The sequence below is a fragment of the Ambystoma mexicanum genome, chromosome 3p, assembly GCF_040938575.1.
Source record: "Ambystoma mexicanum isolate Mex_15411 chromosome 3p, UKY_AmexF1_1, whole genome shotgun sequence".
NCBI classification, from domain to species: domain Eukaryota; kingdom Metazoa; phylum Chordata; class Amphibia; order Caudata; family Ambystomatidae; genus Ambystoma; species Ambystoma mexicanum.
In genome coordinates this window covers 932,010,798-932,036,946 of record NC_090925.1, presented here as the reverse complement: position 1 = coordinate 932,036,946, position 26,149 = coordinate 932,010,798, and the positions used below count along the sequence as shown (strand labels likewise).

At 44.3% G+C, this 26,149-nt stretch overlaps 1 protein-coding gene across 1 annotated transcript in view; it reads left to right on the top strand.

Annotated features, from left to right (window-relative positions):
* The window catches only part of LOC138581134 (arf-GAP with SH3 domain, ANK repeat and PH domain-containing protein 1-like), a 1,625,721-nt gene that overhangs the window by 1,134,481 nt on the left and 465,091 nt on the right, over window positions 1-26,149 (top strand). Inside the window, exon 20 of the mRNA XM_069652230.1 lies at window positions 23,107-23,222. Within this exon, the coding sequence (XP_069508331.1) occupies window positions 23,107-23,222 (116 nt within the window). The remainder of the gene's footprint in view (window positions 1-23,106; window positions 23,223-26,149) is intronic.

Here is a 26,149-nt window from a genome sequence, read left to right as displayed (position 1 = left end):
AGAAAAGGAGTCACGAAGGATTCATTATTTGCTGAGAAAATCTAGTACATACCCTAATTAGAAGTCTAAAGTCATAATTAAAATAATTATAACGAAATAGGACTTTGAAATGGGCGTGCTGACCCGGCACATTACAAAAGTCTAATACATCCACTTGCTTTGGGGTTCGAATCATTAATCAATAAAGAGATGGACAATTCGAGTCGAAATAGAGAAATCTACCTGCTGTAAAATGTAGCTATTTAGGAACTTGGATGCCATGGTTCCAAGGTGTTCAAGCCTTGTGTTAGCGTCTTTAAATTAAAAATCCATAATTCTTCTTTATAGGCCAGGTTTTTTAGCATTTTAGCTGACTTTCTCTACGCAGAACCATTCCATTTGTTCTGCCTTATGCCCCATCTCTACATAGTGGATGACCATGGGGGCATTAAGATTACGGGTTTTAATTTTTTGAGCAGTGCTCATTAATACGGGTGCTGACTTCTCTTGTCATTTTGCCAATATACATCATCTGGCAGGGACAGCCAATGGCATAAATGACATTTTTGCTCCTACATGTTGTGAAAGTGCGAAGGTCCCAATTTTTATTTTGCATATTTTCCATGTTAAACCCGTTTTGGGTTGGGTGTACCTCTACATCTGTGCACCCCTCTTGACAAGAAGGGTGCACAGATGCACAAATACACCCAACCCAAAACAATTTTTAGAAATGGAGGCACAGATGCAACCTCTTGCTTTACATCTGTGCCTTAATTTCTAAAAATCGTTTTGGGTTGGGTGTACCTCTACATCTGTGCACCCGTGCTCTCTCTTGCCTTTTCAGATTGTGAGTCCCAAGGCCAGGTTTCCTTATCTCTAGACTTGAAAAGACTTGGTTCACTCTCCTGCCAAGAACTGCCACGAGGAAGATGGCTTATGCTTCTTTTGTGGGTGCGGGTCCCATACCTGTATCTCTCTACTGCTTGGCTCTGACAGACCTGGTTTACTGTCCAGCCATCTACTGCCACGAAGAAGATGACTTATACTTCCCCTCTCTTGTGGGTGCGGGTCCCAGACCAGTATTTCTCTACAGCTTTGTTCTGGCAGATCTGGTTTACTCTCCTGCCAGGCACTGCCATGAAGAAGCTGACTTATAGTTCTCCCTTCTTGTGGATGTGGGTCCCAGACCCAGATCTGTATTTCTCTCATTATATATAGATATTTAAGGTTCTGCTTTATCCCGGGGGTTACCTTTTTGCGACTGCTCTGTGGGTCTTGCTCTATTAACTTCTTCTGGGTATTCCCCGACTCTGTTGTGCTTCCACCAACTGTCCCAGCAACGCCGGTACCTTTGGGGTTTCCGCTGGCATGCTCCGGTTAGTCTCTGGCTCTTCCTTTCCACTCTTGTGGCTTCCTTCGCCTTCTGATCTGTTGCAGTGGCTCTACCATCTCTGGTCCATGGCAGATGGTGTGTCTGTACCTGACAGCATGGTCCAGCTTCTCAATGGGTCTGCACCTCTGCTTCACCAGCTTCCAGGTCGGTCCTTCAATGCCGGACCGCGTGGGGACATCTCTGCCTTCTCGCCAGCGTCAACACCTTCTTGCTTCCACGCCGAACCGCTTCCTCGCTCGTGGCTCCTCAAGGGAGGGCTTGGCCAACTCCCTAGTTTGTCTTCTATTTTCATACCACTCTCTGAAAACTACCCCACACACACACTTCGCTTGGCCAACTCCCTAGTTTGTCTTCTATTTTTATGTTGGTGTTGGTAGTGGCCCTTAGTGAAGAACTAGAATGCTCACAACTACTTCTGGTAGTGATCTTCATAGTTTTGCACTTCCTCCTCGTCCCAGTCTTTGTGATGTAAGTCATACTTGGGTAGTCTGGGCTCTTCTTCTTCTCAGTAGATTTTATGTCACTGGCCCTACAAAGGTACATGGGGTGGTTGGGTATATTACTGGTGTACCATAGGTATAGGTCTAGGAGGGATTTTTGGAAGGCATTCTCCCTAGATGTCTGTCCCTGTCCCCAGAGAGGGAGTATCTCCACATGATATCCTCCCGCTGTGTACAACCCCAATAGATGACATCAGGTAGTTGCCTCACTTTCCTGGCCTCAATTAAAGGGGCTCCCCCTTTGGAGGAAAGTGATAATATCTAGGGATTTGTCACAATACATATATATTTCTGAGATTTGTGGATCTGCTAAGAAGCACATGCTTGCATAAGCCAACAACCAGTGATATGTGCAAAGTATTGGATGACTTGTTTTCGAAGTTCGGAAAGGGACATCGACTGGGTGTATCTGTAATACTATCCCTAGTGTGACGTTTATTGTACCCATGGTCCTTCATGCGTCGGGCTCCCTCAGATTGTTGTTTTCCACCATTGTGGTCGGTAGCATACTGCGGAGGACGTGATTTATAGCCTTTTGTCACTTATTGTGCCTTCAATAGAGAATGTATATATTTATTCACTCCCTATACACTCTACTTTTTATTTCCCTGCCTCTTCAGTATGGGAAATACTCCTTTTAAATTCTGCCCTTCCTGTAACAAAAAATACCCCTGGTCCTTTCGCAATGGTCACTCGGGAGGCAATCGCTGCTTCCCAAGGGACTATTGAGAAACACCCTGCTCAGCTTGTCAGCTGTTTCAGCCTAAAACATTACAAGATCGAAGCACCAAATGTTGGGTGGCAAAGAGTCAGAAGAGTGCACAGCAGTTCCAGCAGACAAAGGAAAATATGGGATCTGCAGATTCCTGTGTGCCAGTTCCCCCTCTGGAAGACTGGCCAGCGGCCCTGCTATGGAGACTACAACCGGCGACAATGGCACCCAAAAGCACAAACAACATGGGGTAGGAATAAACACTACAAAAACACAAAACCCCCAGCCATTCATCAACAAAATCGCTGAACCATGGTCCTGCAGTGTCCAAACGCACTTCTGGTGCCCCTTCCTCGACACAGTTGTCTGCGCCCACTCCACGTGCGTGATAAGTCGGACTACCGAAACAAGCGTAGAGCACAAACCTACACCGCTCATAAATAGACACCAGTTGATGAAAAAAACACACACACACACACACACACACACCCTCTACCCCCCAGGGTGACAAAAGCAGATTTATTTAGAGGAGGGCCTGCCCCCATGTAAATATCCCAAGTTATAAAAGGAGACCTCTACAAAACCACAAGATGAGGTGATGCAAGTGGTTATAGATGACCAATGTCAAGAGGGTACAGCTGATCAGGGAACTTTCGATAATTACCCTGATGATGACCCCGAGGATAATATGTTTACTCCCGTCACCTCAAGAACGAGACCACCCACTAGCTGACTCACCTGTTCATGGCTGAATTTTTTAAAGATTTACTCAAGAAGGCGTCACATCATTTTAAGACCCAGACTCAAGAAACAATACAAGAAAGGATTTTGTTGATGAAATGTTAGAGGAACAAACGTCAATAGGTCAACTTATTTTACTGCTCCAATCAGTTTCTAAGCATATTCAGCCCTCTAGTCACTCCTTCCCTTACTAGGGCAGTTAATCCCAGCAAAGCGAAAATGCTTAGAACTGCTCCTTCAGACTCCTTATATACAAGAGGACATCTTAAATCAGATTCTCTAGTGGTAACTACCACCTGGAAAAGAATTGGTGCTCCTCTGGCATCAGCTGAAGCAACACCCAAAAAGGACAATAAAAAACGTTTTGCATTGGGGAAAACAGTAGCTGCTTCAGCTGCTTACCAAGTCCGAATGGCAAACAAGAGTGCTCTCCTATCCAGCTACAACAGAGCGCTATCGGACATCATGCAGAGTTAACTATATTCTGTCCCAGAACCCATATGTTATCAAATACTGTGGCTGAACGCAAACATAGATGCAGCAGATACTGCAGGCAGAATTGTGGCAGACGGCACGCTAATAAAATGCCATGCTTGGCTCCGTCAGTCAGGCTTTAAGCTTTAAACGCAAGCCCCCTACTCAGTATAGCTATCGAAGGAAATGTTTTGTTTGGTAAGGCAGTAGACAATGCACTGGAAAAAACCCAAAAGAGCATGACACCCTAATGTCTTTAGGCCAAATTTCTAATAGGCCTTGCGCCCAGCGGGGTGTTCAACACCTGCTGTTATTTTCAAGGGGCAGCATACCCACGAACAACACAAACCAGCTACTCTCAATAACCTTCATCACCTTGGTATTCTGCCACTTCACAATCCACCCCCTCTCAATCCATTGTGAGGGGTCATAAATGCGAGGCTGACAACTTTGTGAAGGTTTTTCAAAAGATGCCATTTTATTAACACAAAAGGTTGGATAAAGGCCTCACTATATCCCTACCCTGACGAGGATTACCCTGCCTAAAGTAAACTAAAGGAAACACTCTAACAAAAGGATTCTGTCCCTCACACTTTATCATACAAAACTTAACATGGTATTTATATGGCAGTTCAACGACAACAAATGTAACAGTTAAATTCACATCAAAAAGGTTTCTCCTTCTAATCCGGGGGAATTCCCCTTCTCAAAATTCAAGTAGAATTGTGTTAGTTCAAAAAAGGTTAAGGAAATGTTGTATGGTAATAAAGTTCTCTTTGGTTCCAAATTTAAGAATTCACAGTTCCTGTTGGATAACACCAGGTTCTTGATGTAGCTTCTGTTTAGCAACTATGTGTAATTCACAGTTCTAATTGGACAACACCAAGTTATTTATTCATTTTCACAACAGTTCATATAATAGAGACTTCAGCAGCAGTTCACATAACACTTGCTTCAATGTTATTAACTTGTCAGGGTGACTCTGCATCAATCAGCAAAATACTTAGTGATTCATCAACTTCTTCTTTAACGCTTTCAAACATACTACGTACCTGTCACATTCGCCTGCCAGGTTTATTAAGACAAAGTCCTCTATTCTGGTGTAGTTTCCTCTGGCCTGGTATACTCCCCTGCCAAGCCACAGTAGACGCCTACTTGCCATTGTGAAGTTTAAACTCCAACAAAACAATTTAGCAATGATCTTTTGCTTCACAACTTCAAATATGAGAGCCACTTCAAGGGCAGCAAGAACCACACAAATGCGGTTTCTTGCACCTGTATGGTTACCACAATCTCTGCCGGTTATGTGCAACACCCTCTGAATGTCTTCCCTCAGAAGGGCAACCTTCCTGCCACTCTTGTTTCTTCCCTTGTCCACTAACCAACTGATGATAAGGGTTATGTTTCAGGTTCACATTTCGTTGGCTTTGACAAACTGGGTTTAAGCCCTTGTCGCCTTGGATCTCCTTTTTATATGGACAATACGTTATATCAACATGTAAAACACCAACTGTCTTCTTTTGGTTAGGCAAATATGGTTCTTTCGCAATTGCTTTGGCATATTTCTTTTTTGGCTTTGGTAATTAATGTTATCCTTTCTTATTATAAATATTGCCCCTTCTTGTTGTTTACTCTTTGGCCCGCAATGTCACAATCGTCTGATTCAGATATGGCAGTCAGACTTTTATATTGGCATTTGTGCCCCTTTAGATCAGTTTGGTTTTCAACATAAGTGTTTACTTGTTTTCGATTAGTTTGGTATTCAAAAAGGTTTGCTTCCACTTCATTTATGTCTTTAATATAGTTAGGCTCCTGGACTTGGTCAGTGGGCATACAGGGACCACTCCGAGGTCACTATCCAATAGTGAACTTACTGGGTCTGGCATGCGCGTCCTTCCGACACACAGGAAATACCTAAGGTTCAAAGTAGGAACTACTCACTACCAATTGAAAGTACTTCCCTTCGGCATAGACTCAGCGCAAAGGGTATTCACCAAAGTGCTTGCAGTTGTAGCAGCACACCACATTAGCGCAGACAGTCAATTCCAATATACCCTTATCTCGACGACTGGCTAATTACAGGAGAGACATCTCAAGCGTGTCAACAAAACACCAACCTACTCTTCAAGCTAGACTTCTCAATCAACGAGAACAAATAAAGTCTTGTTCCATGCCAAGTAAAACAGTTACTTGGAGCTCTAATTCGGACAGAAGACGCTTTAGTCTTTCCCTCCAATTCCCACATTATGTAGTCGGTCGTCAGATAACAGTACAAAAGGCCATATGCTTTATTTTATTTATTTTGATTTATTGGGTATTTTGAATGCACCTATACACAGTGTTTCAAGGAGCAACAAGACTGGAGGGTGGGGGAATAAGGAGGACAAAACAAAAACGACCCTATTAGGTCTTGTGACATTTGGAACGTGCAAGTGCAGTAAGAGCAACACAGGGGAGAGGGGAGGAGGAGAAGTGACGGTCAGGGTGGAAGGGCCTGTGAGAAGAGTGCCAGCTGAGGCTAGGTGGACAGAGCCAGAGGAAAGCAGAGAGTGCAGGGGAAGGAAGGTTCACGGTGTAAGGAGCTGAAAGGGCTACAAGGGTGCAGGCCCAACCAGGCTAGTGTGGGGGGAGCAGCCCAGAATGCATGTGCTTGTTGGGGTGTGGGGCCAGGGGAGTTCAAGTGCAGGGTTAGACTGGATTAGGGGGGACTGGTGCCCTCTAAGACTATGAAGGAACCAGGCAGCCAGTCAAGAAGCACACAGGGACATTAGCTGGGGAGGGGGAGGAGCCTTCTCATAATGATAGATTCATGCATGTACCTAGTGCCTGACATTCGGCTGCGCGTGCGTTCTATGCAGGAGTGGCTGGTGAAACAATGGTTGCAAGCAAGCGGTCAATGGCAACGATCTAGTAGTGGTTTTGCAGTCCCTCATTCACTCTCTGCAGTGGTGGACAAAATAAAACCTTTTGAAGGGAAAATCATTCAGCACCCTTGCAGTAGAGGCCACTCTAACCAAAGACGCATCTTCTCCAGCATACTGTGCACAGTGTTTGGACACAGTCACTAGCAAACAAACACAGCAACCTTCTAAAGCTAATAGCACTTCAAGCTTTCAAACACCAGCTTCAGGGGAAAACAGTCCTAGTCCTAACAGACAGAACTACAGCCATGTTCTATATAAACAAGTCAAGTGGAACACACTCAACAGGACTGTCCGAATTAGCAAAGAACTTATGGAATTGGGCACTAAAGCACAACATGTTCCAGGGGACCACAGCAGTTTAGCCGATGTGCTAAGCAGGAACGCAGAATTTCCATCAAAGCATGAATGGCAGTTGCACAAAGACATCCTACAATACGTTTTCTCAAACTGGGGTCAGCCAAACATAGATCTCTTTGCAACTCGAAAGAACACACAATGCCCAGACTGCGCATCCAGGTATCTCCAAACAGAGTCCAAAGGGAACGCTCTGTGAATGAACGGGCCAGGGAGGTTTGCATACGCTCCCCCCCCCACACCCCTCCAACACCACTTTGTAACAAAATAGTCCACAAGATGGACCAGGAACAAGTCAAACTTATTCCAATAGTGCCAATGTGGCCACGTCAACCATAGTTTTCACACCTGCTAAAGATGTCTTTGCACAGCATTAAAAGTTCAACCCCTTACAACATGCTGTCCCAGCATCAGGGAATGACACTTTATCCATGTCCTCAAATACTGAATTTGGCAACTTGGCTCCTGAAGTAGGAGTTTGGACGTTTAAACTTAACACAACGATATGTATGGGCATCCTAAAAGAATCCCACAAACCAAACACAAGACACTGCTATTTAAACAAATGGAAACGCATTGTCATTTGGTGCATGTTTTGCATCAGTCGTATTGACTGCTCACTTTCTCACATAGTTCTTTACCTGCTTTACTTGTTAGACTCAGGGTTAGTCTGTAACTCCCTTACAGTTCATCTAGCAGCACTCTGTGCATACACCACCTCTTAGAGTAAAGTGTCTTGGTGGAAAGTTCCAGTAATTAAAGCCTTCATGGAAGGGGTTCAAAGATTACACCCCTCAGTTTCAAATCCATCCGCCGGATTGGGACTTAAATGTTATACTCACTACACTCATGGGTCACCATTTGAGCCAATGGATAAAAACAGTCTTAAATATCTTACTTGCAAGACTTTGTTTCTTGTGGCCATTACATCAATTAGAATGGTCAGTGAACTGCAAGCCCTCTCAGTTCAAGATCTAATTGTTGTTATCCATAAAGACAAAGTATTTTTAAGAACACATGCACGATTTTCTCCATTATGTATCTCAAAGTTCCAGGTCAATCAGTCCATAGAAATTCTTGCTTTTTTCCAGCATCCAACAAGTTCAGCAGAAAAGAGCCTCCATACATTAGATGGTAGAAGGACTGTAATGTACTACCTAGACAAAACCAAATCACTAAGGGAAACAGATCAGTTCTTTGTTTCCATAGCAGCTTGTAGAGAAGGGGATCCTGTCTTTAAGTCAGCTATTTTAAAATGGATAGTCAATGCATACACATTTGTCATTCTCTATCCAAAATAAATTAGCTTTCCCGCCCAGAGCACACTCGACCCAAGGCACAGGCACTACTTTAGCTTTTATTGCAAATGTACCATTAGATATATGTCTGGATATGTCTGGTTATTTATAATGCATTTAATACCCAGAGGTTTCTAAGCACGCACCCGGGGATCGAACCGGCGATGCTCTGTGTTGTCTTGCTTCCAAGGCGAGCACGTTACCCCCCTGAGTTATCCTCCCGAGACACAGCTACTCAATTCACACCTTCACACAGCACTACTATCTAGATACACATTCAGAAAAAGATTCTCAGGTGGGACAAGCAACGTAAATACATCTTTTTTCAGCTGTACCTTTAAACATACCACCTCCTTGTCCAGGTACTGCTTGCTAGTCTATTCCCCAGCCGACACGTGTTTCGACCTTGACAAACAGTTGGTTTAGAAAATTTCATCCAAATCCATCCAGCAAGTCAACTGTTATTACTCTCTCTCAGCATCTCTGCTGCAAAGCACCAAGAACGACATAAAGGGTTTAAGGCACACAGGGCACCCTGTTAGCTGTTGAATATTTTAGAAACTACTGGATGGATTTCCCCCAAACCAGTCAAGCCAACGCTTTGTGCCCATATTGTTTCTTATTTGGTCCAAAACTGCCAAGAAAATGAATGGGTCGAAAATTGTGAAACTGTGTTTTGTTTTCTTAATAACTTTCTTTTTATAATGTATTTATAACATATTTTGTGTGTGTGTGTGTGTGTGTGTGTGTGTGTGTGTGTGTGTGTGTGTGTGTGTGTGTGTGTGTGTGTGTGTGTGAGAGAGAGAGAGAGAGAGAGAGAGAGAGAGAGAGAGAGAGAGAGAGAGAGAGAGAGAGAGAGATGTGTGTGTGTGTGTGTGAGAGAAATGGTCCATTTGAGTCATTACACATCGCCAATTCACCTCCGGTTTTGAGCCAGATCAGCAAGGCATTGTGGGTATGCAAATTAGCCAAATACAAACCTTTTTCTCCAGAAAATTCTTTGTCTTAGACAGCAGTGCTACTTTAAATATAGCTTAATCAACCCAAGACAGACATTGTATGGCTGTAAGGACAACTACATACCTGAGCGAGGAACAATATGCTGCGCAAGCTGGACACTATATCTTTGAAGACGTGGTACCTGCTGGCAGCGAGATGGGTGCTATGTCCATGGAGACACTGTGCATGCTGCAGATCAAGCTGGGTGATATATCCTTGGAGCTACAGTGCATGTCGCAGCATGGGGATTGCATGGTAGCTGGAGTAGACGGAGGGAGCTGGCCACTATATCCATGAGAAGGCAATAAACATGCTGAGTGTGTCCCGGGCACTGAGGAGACAGAGTGAGCTGCACACTGTATCCATGGAAGTAGAGCAATCTTGGCGTTATGTCCTTGGTGAGTAAGTGTTGAAGAGACTTTCAATTAAAGCAAGGTGCATGCTTAAAAAAGTGAAACCCCTATAGGTCAATCTAAAATCCTATAAGTAGTTTATATCCAAGTATCCCAATTGTAACACTAATGATTTGGAGAACTATCATTCTTGTTGTCAAGTATTTTTTTATGAAATCGACACAGATGTGGTTTGGTTATGGTTACATGTTTCGTTCTTATGACCACAAGGCTCGAGAGTATGCTTGGAACTCTCCAAAATCCAAACAATATTAAGTTACAAAAATGTATGAAATAATATTCGATACTCAAATGTATCCACACATCAGCTCTTAAAGCCAGAGCAGTGAACGCTCGATATTAACAAATAGAGTTAGTATTGCCTACTTTGCAAATCAGCCAGTCACCTTCTCTGTAGTAAGTCAAAAAGTATAACCAGAAGTTGTCCCCAAAGTTGATATCCATGTTTACATAATAAGTTGCCCCTCTGACACCTTTATTACTAGTATCAAGTATTTTTTTCCTCACTGTAAACAAATATGTTATTTGTTAGTTTTTTGTTCTGTCCTACTACTTTGTAATCCCTATGTGTGCACCAGTGTACTTTACAATTCATCATTTGCATCATTTTTTTCCAATTTCTTTTTGATGAGCGATGACTCTCAAAACCCTCTTTGGAGGGGTTGGGTTAGCTTGGATGGTGTACTAAAAGAACACTTTTCCGCTTGTAATCGGAAGCAAAACAAAATGGCAACCTACAGCTTCCATCCCGCTTTTCAAGGAAAATATTCTTTGCTTAATAGTGTTAATTACATGGCTATTTATGGCCTTTCCTGTAAAATGATTCACTGTTAAGCTTTCATTAGTGTACTGCTTTTGCAATTATTTTCATGAAGACATTAGGTTGAATTCACAGACTGATTTAGAGAATTGTACGGTTACATGTGATTGTATCGAATGATCAAACAAAGAATTAATTTTGAACGAAGAAAAAACATCCCAAAAAAGTTAACTCCTGATGTTTTTGGGGGGATTCAAACCCCCACTGCCTTTTTTAATACGTTTCCCCACCCCTATCACCCTTGTTACTTTATTTTGTTGTCACATCATTACACAAGTCACAAACAATATCATAAGAAGTATCTTAGAGGTTGGATGAAGGAACCTGGGTCATGAGGTGCTTTCCGACAATCTTTAGCATATTTGAGTGTCCCCACAGAGCTACTGCAGTAAACAGCAGCCCAATGCCAGACGCCTCCACCTGACCCCCAAGGATGACCAAACCCTCAACCTCTTCCACAGACACCCACAACCTTCACAGTGGGCTCGATATAGTGGAAGTAGGATAGCCACAGAGTTCAGAAGGGAAAGTAGCAGTTGGATTCAGCTGACAGGAGTCGGTGGGGAAACTATCAGCCCGATGACCTTAAAGTAAAATTAGGAAATGCAGGAATGACAAAGTCCCACGCAAGTTCCTAGGGGTACCAGGTGGGGTGACAAAGGGGATAGGGGTGTCACGGTATTAGTTTTATGACGGTACAATAACCTTCTTGCCAAATGACGGTATACCATGGTTATCACGGTATAGCAGGTGGAGCTAACTAATCTTAACAAATATTTTCTAAAAGGTCATAAATTGTCAGATTTATCATCACAAACAAAACTAGGCACCCAGGGCCAGAATTGGGCTTTTCAACATACTTTCCACTGAAATGCCACCCCTTGCTTCCACCAAACACACGTGTGGAGAGGAGAGGAGGGGACCGGGGGGGGGGGGGAGCTCTGCTGCGACTGGCAAAGCAAACTGAATAGCTTTTCTTAAGTGGTCATTTAGGCTTTTAGCTCCGCCACTGGCTACTGGTGAAGATTAACATGTTGCCATCTTGATAACCTGCATGCCACAGATCAATGGAAGCTGATGGTAGTATACGCTTGTGCACATACACACACGTACACGCACTCTCTTTACGTTACAGCCTTTAGTTTACTTGCTGGCGAAAAGGTGTTCAGTAATCACGGAAATGTTACCCTTTGGTATGGCAGCAGGGAATACCCACAGAGACTACAGAGACTAATTATATGTAAATTCAATGATAGAATCAGGGAAATCCCCCATTGTCATATGTTTAGAAAACATTATCCATTATAAATATATAAACCCCAAAGCCGCCAACCCAAAGTAAACCCTCTTCCTTCTTGGCACTGTATTTATTCTTCTTATTGCTAACATATTGATTTTGTGACAGGCACGTGTGGTTCATGGAATGGCATTAAAAACTGCTCCAACTGAAACTACTTGGCAAACGGCACATCCAACAGTGAAGACCAAGACTGCGCAGCACTTGCTTACTGCAGCCTTTCCAAATTAGATTGAAAAGCACACTTAACGGTATGAACGGTATACCGGTATAAACAATGTGACGGTTATTATTGTTCAATTAAGTGGTTCACGGTATCTTTAATGGTATACCGTAATACCGTTACATCCCTAAAAGGGGGTAGAGTAACTGCCCAAGCCAGAAGATGATTGATCACGTAGTGGCATGGGGAGGACGCCCTGATCACTTTTCCCTTGCCCCCATTTTAAAGCAGTGGAGCGTCACTTCCCCATCTGAGAGCCTGACATTTTCTCCTTATCCATACCCAAAGCCCTGAAAAGGAAAAAATGAATGCTATCATTGAATTGAGAGTCAATTTCATTCTCGTGTGGAAGTAGTATTTATTGTGATACAGGAACAAACCATCCTCCGATACATATGCAGTCATTTCAAACCCCAATAGAGTTGCTCCCCGAGGTCCAAATGCACACAGGTAATGCAATATTGCAAATGTGCGCCTTTCTGACCTCGAACTTAACCATGAGTGGTAGAAATCCATTGTTTTCTGACAGAGTATTCCCTCACCGAGCTTACAATGATGCAACTGCGCTGCAAGACCGCATTGTCTACACACTCAGAGAAGATTAAAAGCTTACCATGTGTTTCTGCAGCACATCATTCACACGTTGGAGAACCAGAGTCCTGCACAAACAGTGCTAGAGAGTAGCTGGAAGGGCAGAGTGGTAACCCAGATGGTGGACAGGCAAAATGTATGCTTCGTACAGCCCACTTAGCCTAAAGGGAGGCCAAGTGCACCCAGAAATATTGGATTTCCTTATATTTCAGTTAGTTAACCAGTGCATCCTGACATCTGTGAGTTAAAGTTTCTGTCTTTCCCCATTTCTTATTTTGGTCCATCATTGTACTTGTCCCAAATAAAGTATGTTAAACTTTAAGTTGAGTGAGTTTGGTCTGTTGATTCACATCACCTATGTATCACAGATGGCCTCAAGAACATGCCAACGTATTGTGGTCCCTTACTTTCTCAGCTAGGAAGGCATGGTTCCACCCTAACCCAGGCATTCCTAGATCCCGAGCTAGTACTAAAGATCGGTATCCTCGCCTGTCTAAAAACACCATCTACCTTCTGGTATTGGCCTAAAGGTTACAGCCTTTTATCTGCCTCTCTCAACCCTGCCTCTCTCAAACTTGAGCAGAACCACCTCCGGTTCCAGAAGCAACTCAAGACCTTTCTTTTCACTTCTGCTTTCTCTCTTCCTCTCCCCTGCTGATGCACCGGACTCCTCCGCGCACTGGTCACCTGGTCACCCTCTGAACTCAGGCCCAGGCTCCTACATGTCCAGTTGATCTTGCACTGTCTCTGGGCTCCCCAGCACTTAAGGATCTGTATCTGCAATCCTACAGTCCCTTCTCTCTGCACTTATGAGCCACCTGCTGGGTGCACTTGTGAGTTAACTGCACTTCCCTTCTTCCCCTCCCCCCTGGCACATCTCCCTTCCCTCATCCCTGCACTTGCGCAATTCCGAATGACACAAGGCTAGTAAGATTGCTATGTTGTCCTCCCTTGTTCCCCCTCCTTGTCTTGTCGTGCCTAGAAACACGTGCACACAGGCGCGTTATAAATGCCATATCAGATCATATCTCTAAACTTCCTCAAGGAACAATCTACGGGTTCCTATTCAGTGGCTTCCTCCCCAGGAATGACTTATTGATTGTGCCTTTCAGCCTCTCAGGTCATCAACTTCGCTGTTCCTTCCACACCCTGAGGTTCCTCTCCCGGAGTCTATCTACCACTCATCCTCTTCTCCTTCTATTCTGCTACTCGAGTCACCTTCTCCCCTCACTCTCCCTTATACTTTCTTTAGTATCCCTCCGAAAGTCCTCCCGACTCCCTCTATATTACTTCATCAATGTTCCTCCCAATGAGATCTACCTCCTCCCTCCTATCTTGCTTCTTATCATCACATTCCCTCTTCACATCACGACTACTATCCCCTCTCCACACCAATACTACTCTCCCCTCTCCACACCAATACTACTCTCTCTTCTCCACACCAATAGTTCTCTCTCTTCTCCACACAACTACTATTCTTCTCACCCCTTCTTTTGTATTCTCTCTCCTTTCAATTACCCTCTTACGTTCTCATTCAGTCCGTTCTCTCTCTTACCGCTCCACTCACACAAGCTCATTCACTTCCAGTACAATTCATCTCACAAACCAATAACTTACCTTGTGCAGCCTGTTTAATCCTCCTCCACACCATCCTTTCTCCTCCTGGTCTTTAGGTCCACCGTTGCCTCCTCTCCACTCTCCAAACCAACACACCATTTCCTGTATCTCTGGTGTTTATTTAAATATTGCCCTTCTTCTTTCCATTGATTGTTCATCCCCACTGGTTCCCCCGGCCAATCTATCCCTGTTCTCACCGCCCGGGAGGAGATACAGACAACAGAGGATACAACAAGAGGTCTAAGCCTTGACGCTTTCTCTCGTGTGGTTTTGCGGTTTCAGCAATGGTTGGTCACAGTGGTGAGTTATAGCATTTAAGTCCAAGTTTGTGTGAGGGCCTTCTAGGCCTGTCAGTCCTTCCATTGGATTGGTAAGCCATTTTGCGGCTCCCTCCAAGGTCAGTACAATGTTCTTTAAGCACTCTGTGCTTGCACGGCTTGCCACTGTTTTTTGTCTGCGCCGCTGTTCCTTTAATTGTGCAGTGCATTGTGGTACCTCAGGTCATGTATCTGTCTCTCTTCGGTATACTGCTGGTTGTGATGCACAGGCTCCTGGTCACTCCAGATCACTTTGGTTTGTTTGGCTATGATTCTTTCACTCGCAGGAAATTCTGGGGGCTGTGCTTTTTCTGAAAAAATAGAAAAATACTGGCCAGTAACATGTGAGAAAGGTCAGTGGCACTGTATGCAAGCAAGTGGCACTACAAGAAAGGACAGGAATTGGGTCCTCCAACTGCCCCTTTCGGGTAGGTCTGGCTCTGGCTTCCACCCTAGTAGGCCCATCGCCCCAGGCTTGAAGGGGTCCCAATCTCCTCTTGACAAGGTCAGCCTACTGACCTTGCCACATATGTGACGGGGTACAAGTTTACTGCTGTAGACGTTCTGATCCACCACCCCGCAATCTAATGAGCATTTAACCCTGTTTCAGAGATCAAACGGCTGGCAACAATAATAGTGTACTGTGGTCTTTTGGGGTTGGAGGATGTGCAGGACTGTGAAACCATACACCCACCTGCACCAAAGTCAGCAATGGCACTGCTTTGCATTCAGCTCCACTCATCGATCTCAGCATGGGCAGTAATCCAAGAAGTTCTACACACTCATCCCCCATATTGAAGGTCCCAGCAATCCCAGTGATCGCTGGCCATCTCTCTGTTGATGTTTCCTCAAGGGACTCCAATTGGCGGTCTTGATTGTGCAGCAAGCTCCTCAACCGGGAAACGGATCCCAAGCCGCAGTGCTGCACCTCTCTGCTTATATACTTCCATGCTACACATGCTCCTGTGGTGAGTCACAATCTCTGCCGCCTGTGTCTCTATGCTGCGTATATATTATAGTATTGCTCACTGTTGCGGCATATCTTGCACCAGTTTAGCAATCTCTCGCTCTCTCTTTTAAGTGGGTGAAATGCAATTCAAAGTGTAAAGACATACAAATTATAGCATGGATCAAAGATCTTGGTAACCAGCCTCTTTCTCTTTCAGAGCACCCTTATGTCGCATTCACTATTAGTCTTTAGGTCATTGACTCCTGGATACTTAGGGATAGTTCCATGCCACGTTTGAGTGATGCGATAACCACAATCTCCAAGAGTCAGCATCTCTCTGGACTCTGCTCAGTTCTACAACACTACATGCTTAAATCTCTGTGGTTGCTCAGAGCCTCAGGTACACATTCTGGGAAATGGCAATGACAGAGTTCCTAGTGTTCATTTTCCTCTTGTGTATCTGGGCAGTTCTCAGAACCCCTTCACTACTGTTGCATAGTATTACAGCCACACCCCTTAGCATTCAATTCTCTTGGCTGTCTTTATACTTGTCAAAGCTTGCTGCAGTATAGTTGCACAATGTTAGCACCACAATCCTCTGTGTGCGATGCTCTTTGCTCCCTTTTGATTTGTCAGTCCTTTGTGCACTTTCATTGTGGAACATTAGAAACACAAGACCAAACATGCATGACTCTATTTGGGCTGGTCATAGCCTCCTGCACTGTGCTCATCAACTGATGGACAGCACCCACCATGCAGTTTCCTTGCTTCACTTTAGACTTGACAGCACCTCTGAGTCTTGCACTATGGTTGCAACCTGGTAGAACCACACGATGCAGCAGGTAATATCCTTGGTTCTTTTGTGGCTTTGCAGCGGTTCTTGTGCAATGGCTGTGAAAGTTAGACCAAAAAGAGAAACAGAAAGAGTCAACAGCTACGCCTGTTCATCCGTGCAAAAACGGTAGGTATGAGGAGCAGCAGGCTAGGTTTAACAAATGCTAGCTGTTTAGGCACAATTGAATTGTTTTCCCCAATTTCTCCAGCCCTTTCTGTGACCACCAACAGCTAGCATTTGTTAAACCTAGCCTGCTGCTCCTCATACCTACTGTTTCTGCACGGTTGAACAGTGGTAGCTGTTGACTTTCTGTTTCTCTTTATGTAAATTTCCCTTCAAACCCCCTTAAAACAAAAAAGAAGGACCTTCCTTTTTTGCCCTATTGTTCCCTCATGTGAAAGTAAGAGCTACAGCACTCTGCTTGCAATGCTCTTGGCTCCCATTTGATTGCAGAGCATTGGAAACACAAAACCCAGATTGCAATACTCTTTGGCCTAGTCACAGCCTCCTGCACTGTGCTTGCGGACTGAGTGATAGCCACCAACCCACCATGCAGCTTGCTTGGTTCACTCTAGACATGACGGCACCTCTTGCACTATGTTTGTGAATTTTAGAATTACAAGACTCACTAGCAATGTTCTCGCTCCCTTTAGACATGTCAGCATTTCTGTGCTATGGTAGCAAACCGTTAGGGTCGCAACATTCAGAATGCAGTATACCTAGTTCACTTAAAACATTTCAGCATCCCTTGCATTTTTGTCAAGGAGTGTTGGAAGCACAACACCCAGAATACAGCGTTCTTGATCCTTTCATGGCTTTTTAGTGCTTCAGCGCTATTGTAATAAATTGTTAGAACTGCAACATCGCAACATGCCATATTCTTGTTTCTCCTGGAGCTTGTCATCATTTTAGGACTATTGTCACAATCTGTTAAAACCACAAATTCCAGCATGCAATATTCTTGGCTTCCTTTAGACTTGTCAGCAATGTATTTGCTATAGTTGAGGAGTGTTCAAATCCTAACCCCTAGCATGCGATGCTCTGAGCTCCCTTTGGACTGGTCGGCTGTTCCTGCACTTTGGTTGTAGAGCTTCAGAATCACAACACCCAGTGTGCAGTTATTCTGCCTCCCTTTAGGGCTGGCAGTGCTCCTTCCGCTATGGTCGTGGAGTGTCAGAGCCACAACGTTCAAGCATGCAATGCTTGTTGCTCTCTTGCAATACACAGCAGTCAGTTCTCTTGGCTACCGTAAGGCGTGTCAGCACTTTGGGGATATAGCTGTTGAAGAGAAGTCCGGTTTTGGGAGCCTTTCAAAATGCCAGGTGATCTTCTATGCTACGGATGGTTAAAGGGATCGATTTCCAGATGGTGGGTGCTTGGACTGGGAAAGATAAGTCACCTCTTCTTGTTCATTTTGTCAGAGGTGTGACGAGGACAAGTGCTGCACCTGATCAGAGGTTTCCATTAGGCCTGTATTTAGTGATATTGTGCTGCAGGTATTTGGTCCTATGTTGAGGAGTGCTCAGGGGAGTCGCCCAATAGGGAGCCAGGAAGGATGTGAAGGGCATTTGAGATGCGTTCTCTAAGTCGTAGGAGGAACGTAGCAGCAGTATTTTGTACCCGTTGGAGTTTACTTAGCTGTGATGCAGTGTCTCCCAGGTGTAGGGCGTTGGCATAGTCTAAGTGTGAAAGGACGATGGCCATCATTGCAGAGACTCTGAGGGAAGGTCAGGTAGGGAAATAAGCAGCAGAAAATGCAAATATGTAAGTAGCAGCTTTTTGTCACAGATTTGAGGTGATGTGAGAGGGTCAGGTCCAAGTCCATGATGCATCCAAGGTTGCAAGATTCCAATCTTCCAATTCTTGGGCATTGTCGGAATGTTGAAAGAATTGTGCCCTTCCTCTTTGAACAAGGAGATGATTTATTCACTGAAGCTCTGTATTCTTTGCTGTAAAAGAGAACTTGCCCAAAACGAGCTGTGAGAATGGGTCTCGGAAAACACTTTAAAAGATGATATGGTGTTCTGATACTTGTGGGACTGCATGATGTGTAGTGACATGGACTTTCAGAAGTACATTGGAGCCAATTGACTTTAAATCCATGTTGACATTTAGCAGTTACTGATAGTGAGTTGCCTTGCATTCCCAAAATAACTGGGTGGAAGCACAATATGAAGAATGCTATTGAACCAGTTCAACTGCCTGCCGGAAGAACGGCTCAGGATCCCAGTCGCTGGACTAAGAACTCGGGACATCGTCAGAAGAATGAGTTGGCGCTATTCTGTTGACGCATGCACCTCTTACTGCAGAAACACCCCAGCAAGAGCATCCTTATAAGATAGGCACTGCCCTTCATTCTGAGGGACTTTCTGAGAAACCCCTGCTGCACATTGGTTATCTAAATGTGTGTGTGAGTTCTTCTGATTGTGTTTGTATACTTGAATCGTGCTTGTATTTTCTGAGTATGGCCTGATGGTCATCAGTACAGATGGGTGTTTCTGAGATTCATATTGAAGCTGCTAGGACTGCAAGGTGTATGCCTTCTTTCAAGCTGCAGTATCTTCAAGTGAAAAGAGAACGAGAACATCCAGGAGCTACATTTTCTTTCTAAGGAATGTTGGGCTTTCATAAGGGTAACATTTTAGTGCAGGGTTTTAGCAAAAAAACAACACTGTATTTTGTAGAGTTCTTCCCTTCATTAGGCTAACTCTATATTTGTGTCTGCTAGCTTTAAAGACTGCATGGGGTCTCTGGCTAGGGCAGTAATAGTACAACTAAAAAGGAACCTTCATTTAAAGAGAAGAACAATTTGAGTCCATGTGAGGACCAGGTAAGTAGAAACACTTACTGCTGGAGCGACCACACATGGGTTTGAAACCCAGCCGGAATAAATAGGGAATTAGACAAATAAAGTTATCATCTCACCAAGATCTGTGTTTATTTTAATTTCTTGATGAAAACCACCAACCTGCACTGTTTGTTTGGCCAACATGGTATTCCTCATCTCTTTGATGCTATTGTAGTTGAGAAGGAGGGACTTGAATACGATTTGGACGATGTTGCTCAGTGGACATAATCCTGTCAGGGCATCTTGTCAGGTTTCCATATTTACCCATAAAATAGCAATGAATATGGCTGTATTGGGATCCCCCATCATGTTCAGATAACATGGATGTGCGTTAATGGAATGTCTAAACCTGAAATGGTTCAGGCAAAGATGTCTTGTCCCTGTAAGGTCGGAAAATAACCATAAAAAGGGAGTGAAGACTTTTGTAGATACTGCTGCCTGCTGGGTCCCAGCAGATGGTGCAACTGTAGGAAAGCCCAGAGCACGGCACACACAATGGAGAATACTCTTTATACCACCCACCTTAAACGTCTAGGGACAGCTTGACTTTTTTTGTATCTGTCTGGAAAAACAGCATAGGAGAAAAGAGTACAGCTCTGACGGCGAATAAAATGGCTGTTATAAGATGGCTGTTATAAGATGGCTGTTAATCACGGTTTGCCACCAATGTACTCAGTAGATGTCTCCTCTCCTTGACATCAGAAATCTATAGAAGAGATACCAAGGTAGGTTATGGGACCATATGTTTTCCTGAGGCCCCCTTTACATTTACCCAGTCTGAATTCTGTGGCGTTCGCCCCTGTCAGTGTTTGACATTTTCAGTGGCAGTCTGGCTCTCAATACCCTTGTGTTCCTTTTCATTTCCCCTTTCTGCTGTTTCTGTTCTCGTTTGGTCACTTGTTACGAAATGTAAGGGGGCAGAGCTAAGGCTCAGACACAAAGTTAACATAGTTTTGGTTATAGACTTTTATTAACCAATAAAAGGGTTTGACAAAATGAACTCTCTGTCCATAAAGGTAAGAGGGATTTCCCTGCCTTAGACGACTCTAATGTAAACATCAGGATGTCAAATAAATAGCCTGTCGCTGTCACGTCCAAAAACCCTGCTTCTAACCCCAACACTAATAACTTAAACCTAGTGTGCAAGAATACTATATTCACAACTAAAGTGATAATGACAGTTCTTGTCAACAGAAAGTTCCCAATGTCTCGGGTTGTAAAGCAAGTGTTCCGATTTTGCAAAGTAGTATTTGAATAGCCAGGGGTTAGCTCCTTTTCCCTGGATTCCTTCTTGTTTTAGTTCACCAGGTAGGATCTCTCCTCCTCGTGTGGTTTCTTATATGTATAAAAATAGCTCCAAAAGTAAACGGTGTTCCCTCAGCAAGGGGACTTGTCTCCCTTCCATGGGCTTTCCAAGCTTTCCTAAAGGTTTACAAAAGTTATCGGTTTTTCCATGCTTTCTTGACTCAACTTCTCCTTATCCTTAGCCTTTCAAATGGGTGCGCGTCCCAGACTCACACTGAGGTATTATACCAACTTGGTGTACTTTCTTGCCAAGCATAGGTGTTTTCCTTGTCTGTCTATCTCTCAGGGTCCCAGAGCCTCTTGTTCTCTGGCTTTGGTATGGATGCGGGTCCTAGACTTGCAATAATGTCTCTTGCCTGCTTGGTTTACTTTCCTACCAAGCATACACCTGTTATTCTCGGGTCCTAGACCCTGTGATCTTGTGCTCGGTAGTTGATCCCCGAATCCTCCCAGACCTCTAGCACCTCTCGGTCTGCCTGTATACCTGTTTGCGTAGGTTGTTGAGCGGCGCTCCTCTGCTGTGAGGCTCCGGCAGTGTTTGGGTGCCTTTTTGGGACGGTGGTGTCTCTGCCGGTTACTGTTTCCTTCTCGGACTACAGATTTGTCTTCCAGAAACGTTAGAGTATCTCCCCCCTGTCAGCGGTTCCTTCACCGGCCACTGCTTCCTTATCGAGCTGTGATTTTGCTTTGAAGCAGTTCCCCAGAGTGCAGGACGCCCAGAGAGTTTCTTGGGCAGAGGTCGGCGTAGTCCTTTCATCCTGAACTCCATTCATGCTCCCATTTGTCTCCATGCACAGCGTGGTGTTTCCACTGCTATTTTGTATTGCCTTTGACCAATCAAGTACCATGAGAGACTAGACTGTTCGCTCCATTTCTTTGCAGTGATCTTTGTCCTCCTGGCCCTCTTTTACTTCACAGTGCTTGCATTGGAAGTATATGGAAAGAAAATTGTGTTTATAGGCAGGTCTAACATATGAGGTTGGCTGACTTTACAACAAAAGATATTTGCACTTGAGGGAATTATGGGAGAAGGATTTGGATTTGGCACAGAGGGAGGGTGTACTAAAGCAGAGGTATACCACTTCCTCGGGATGGTCGGCCCTAATCCCATAAGGGTCTTCCTCTCCCTTACAATTCTCCCCCACTGCACCACCCCAGGGGGATTATTGTACTGTGGACTCACCACTCTGGCCCCATGGGAAAGGTCTGCTCTTGGGGGGTTGGGGAGGAGGAGATGACCTCCTCAGATTCATCACAGAACACTTGGTTGATTTGCATACTTGTCTCCAACCCCCCAGAGCTAACTGTTCATGGGGGAAACCATGCCTTTGGCACGTATCTAGCTCGCCCGTCAAGAGAGCCATTACCACAAAGAGACCATGCAAATGTGAAAGGGTACTATTCTCAAATATTGCCTCACATAAAGTAGCTTTCTTTCACACCTAGTCTAATCTAAAATCCTTATTTACAGACTGCATGCCACCTCCTTTCTGTATCTTCAGCTAAGAAACTAAGACCTGGTGCCTCATGAAACTAAATTGAATTAATCCACATGTTAAAAAATGGAGGAGCCACTCAATGTCCTCTTATGTCTGGCCCACACTAAAGAGGACATTTAAGGAGCAATAAATAGTCCATAATTAACTTTATTGTAGGCATAATCACAATATGCAACATTGCATCCATTCACTCATAAACTAAAAATGAATTACAATTATTTCAAAATACCCAAAGGCTCTATACAAATGCAAGATAGCCTAACGTAAGAAAATGAATAGCTGCAATATTAAAGATGCAGTTAGCCCTTACTTAGTGTCAGACATATGCATCCTTTTTTCATGTCCCTTTTAATGTTTTGTATAGTACAATATGGTTAGTTGCATAGTAGTTAGCAAGCGTGTGTTTTGCTGCGTGTTCATTTTTCATGGGGAATATGACTGCAAACATTGAAATGTACATTCTCATAATGCAATTGGAAACATTCCTGTTCTTGGCATGCTCTTCATTGGCAACAGGGTTTCAGATTTATCCTCCATCTGGAAGATATGCAGAACACTGCTGAGAAAAATATGCTCTTTCCTGGCATCGCTCTATTGGAAATCTCATGGGCTCTGTCAAATTTCTTTAAAGTGGCAGATGTTATGTCCCAGTTAAGCAAAACCCTGCCAAAAACAAATCAGTTAGAAATGTCACTTCGCAAATGAACAAGAAACATTAGGAAGAAGCAAAATTGGTCTACTTTTTTCCCTTTTTTTTCCTTTGTTTTCCTCAAAGTCCTCTATTCCTGATTGGGGGTTATCCCATAAATGATCTAGACTTGCAATCACCAGGCCGATTGAGACTGGCTCTAATGATATGGGGAAAAACATATTCATTTTTATATAGAACAACAATGGTGCAGGGTTTGCTGGCAGATAATCTTGGGATTTGAATTGCTGTCTATGATATGAATAACAGTGATGTATTTGGCTGTCTAATGTCCAGGCTACTCTGATATTGTTTTTTTATGTCACACAGCGGAAACCTGGTGAAGCCAACAGTGACCGGAAACACCCCGCTCCATTATTGTTGCCTTTACAACAAAACTGAATGTGTCAAACTTTTCCTTCGAGCCAAAGTCGACATAACTATTAGTAAGTGCTTCAGACTCACTTTGTTGTTTTTACCTTAAGTGGCAAATGAAAGTTGTGTGGTATAATAATCTTTACATTGCTTATCTGCGTGGCTACATTAATGACGTGATCATGATATCCCAGTGTGTAGCCTTTCTAGGTGGGTGCACGTTTTTAGGCACTAAACAGCTTTCATGGGGAAGAAGTAACATAACTCGGCCCTCAAGATGAGAAGGGTGGTGTGGCATCAAGCCTTTGAACTATGTAACTCCACGCCTTTGTGTGTAATCAGACTCAAAATGGGCTTCTATCCTCTTGAAATACCAGCAAAGAAGCTGGGTGCTAACCTACTTGCTGCCTTATTGGCAATTGTCCCAAACTGCATCACTCAGAATATTTTGAAATACTTAATGGTCAGGTTATTGTCTCTGGCCAGGTTTCAGATGCTAAAAAATAAATAATTCCCTGGGGCTATAGAAATGGGTAAAAAGTAATATTCATCATACTCTCTGGTTAAGTTGGGTATTTAGTCATAAGTTTCAAACATTAGCACCCGGCACGCGCGGCGCAACGGGAATACTGCGTGGTGATTGGCTCATTTGCGAGCCATACCACACAGTATTCCCATTTATGCCGTGCGTGCCGGCTACTCTGTTCCCGGCAAGGGGCGTGGCAGCCCCTCAGCCAATGAGGAGGCTCGAAACGGGTCAATCCCCCCTCCGAGCCTCCCCATGGCTCTAGGCTTCCATCGTCCCCCGCCGGGGACTCAGGTAAGAATTCTTTTTTCTTTCCTCCCTCCTTCCACCTCCCACCCCACCCGACTTACCTTCTATCCTGTGATCTCCGGCGGGGGACGATGGAAACCTCCAGCCATGTGGAGACTCTGTTTTCCCTTTCCCGGCGGGCATTTTTTTTATTTATTTTTTTCTGTTTCGAAACAAGCAAAACAGAAAAAAAGCCCATTAGCACCCCAGTCTAACGGGCCGGGGTGCTAATGGCAATAAGACCCTCGGCGGCGGGCCAATAGCGCCCACGGGAATTACCTGGGGCGGTATTGGCCCGCCGCCGAGGGCCTTATTGCCACAGTAACAATCTGCAATACATACTTTGAGGGTCAAAAATGAAAGCCGAACACAAAGTTTTCATGTTTTTGGTTCAAGACATTTATTAAATAAAAAACGGGTTGGGAAAATGCCTCTGGCCCTATTGTAAAGAGGTACTTCTCTACCTAGAAACCAAAAACTAAGAATCTGCCTGTGTCAGGATGTCAGTAACTGAAAAGCCATCCATGTGTCCAAAACATCCTTTCCTGACCCTCGCACTATAAACAAAACAACAAAGGGGTTAAAGGAAATGTCTTTAACTTGATATTGGCAAAAGTGTTTAAAACCAAAAGTATGAAAATGACTCCAACGAAAATGTTCTGCTAGGTAAAGACCCTTAGATCCAGAGGGTGGTCCCGTTCTAGATTCTTAAATAGGATGGCAAAAATGTCTCTTTCGCCGATAGATCCTTTGTGTCTTCACTGTACTCACCAGGTTCTTGTTTCAGCAATGCGTTCTGTAACAGTTTCTGTAGAATTTCTTGTAACTTTGCAGAGCGCCTGGTATACTCCCCTGCCAGGAATCTTTATACAATTTCAGCTGCCTGGTGTACTCTCCTGCAAGGGCTTCTTATGCGTTTCACAGTTCTTTGGCTATACCACAATAGCATATACCATGAGGTGCTTGGTATATCTGTCTATGGTAACATCTGCTCAAACGTTTCCCCCACACTGGCATCTGTACTGGATTGGGGTTTGCCTTTGTTCTTTTCCTTGCCTGCATTCCAACAAACTTCGGGTATTTTCTGCTTCAGAAACTTTGAACTATTCAAACATTTCTTTGGCGTGCTTGTCAGAATGCCCCGGGGTCCACAGCTGCTTTAGGCAGACTCACTGGTTCCTTTCAGCATTTCTGATTCTGCTTGTGCCTCTGCAGTGTGGTTCTTTCACACGCTTTCCTCTTGGGAGTGTGCAGATGTTCTTCCAGCATCCTGTGTGGCTCTGCGGTCACATGCTGGCTTTCCTTTTCGACCCTGACTGGAGAACCCTGTCTCTAAGAGCGGCCCAACCTTCAGTAGTTCCTGCGTGGCTCCCAGTGTCTCCACATCCCTTATAGCACACACACAGTTTTTCTACTCCTGCCCCAAGCGGCCTTCTCCTTTCAACCACGCCTGTCTGTGTGCCCCAGGTTCATGAGCCTCAGCCTGGGGTCCAACGGCCTCTCCTGCACGGCTCGATTCAATAGTGTGGTTACCATCTTTAAATGTCCTGCGCACTGAAGACTTGAAAAAACCACTAGCCTGCACATTGTGCTTTGAGCCCCTGTCACTTTGCACAAACTCACTCATCCTCCTCCTCGTCTCAGTAACGTGGTGGTTATGGGAGTTGGCATCCATGGATGTCTTTGTACTTTTTACTCCTGGATGATTTTTCTCTGTGATTTCTCATGAAGGCACATCAGAAACAAAAGGTGTTATGTATGAGTTGTGGGTGTTTGGGTCAAAGGCGTGTGCTTGACCAGAATGACAAGCCATTAAGAAGGGTCTTCTAATTGGAAAGGGGGGGAACACCACGTCTTGTCCAATTAAGTCAAAACATCTCCCCAGTGGCTGTCTCCTCCCATGTGAGCTTCCCTCATATAACGGCCCGCAGGGTCAGGATCAGGTAGCGGCTGCCGTCTCCTGGCCACATGGGAGGAGGTCACCGCTGGGGAATGAATGACGACTCCATTGGATTCATCACAATGCATATTTATTGGTCTTTAATTTAAGTGCTTAAGCCCCAAATTCTTGCTTTTGTTTGTGTATCATTCCATATTTCTTACAGCAATTCATCTGGGCCAATCGTTCCTTAGTGCCAAACAGTTGTAAAACATTGACAAACTGTTTTTGTACTAGGTCCCCTC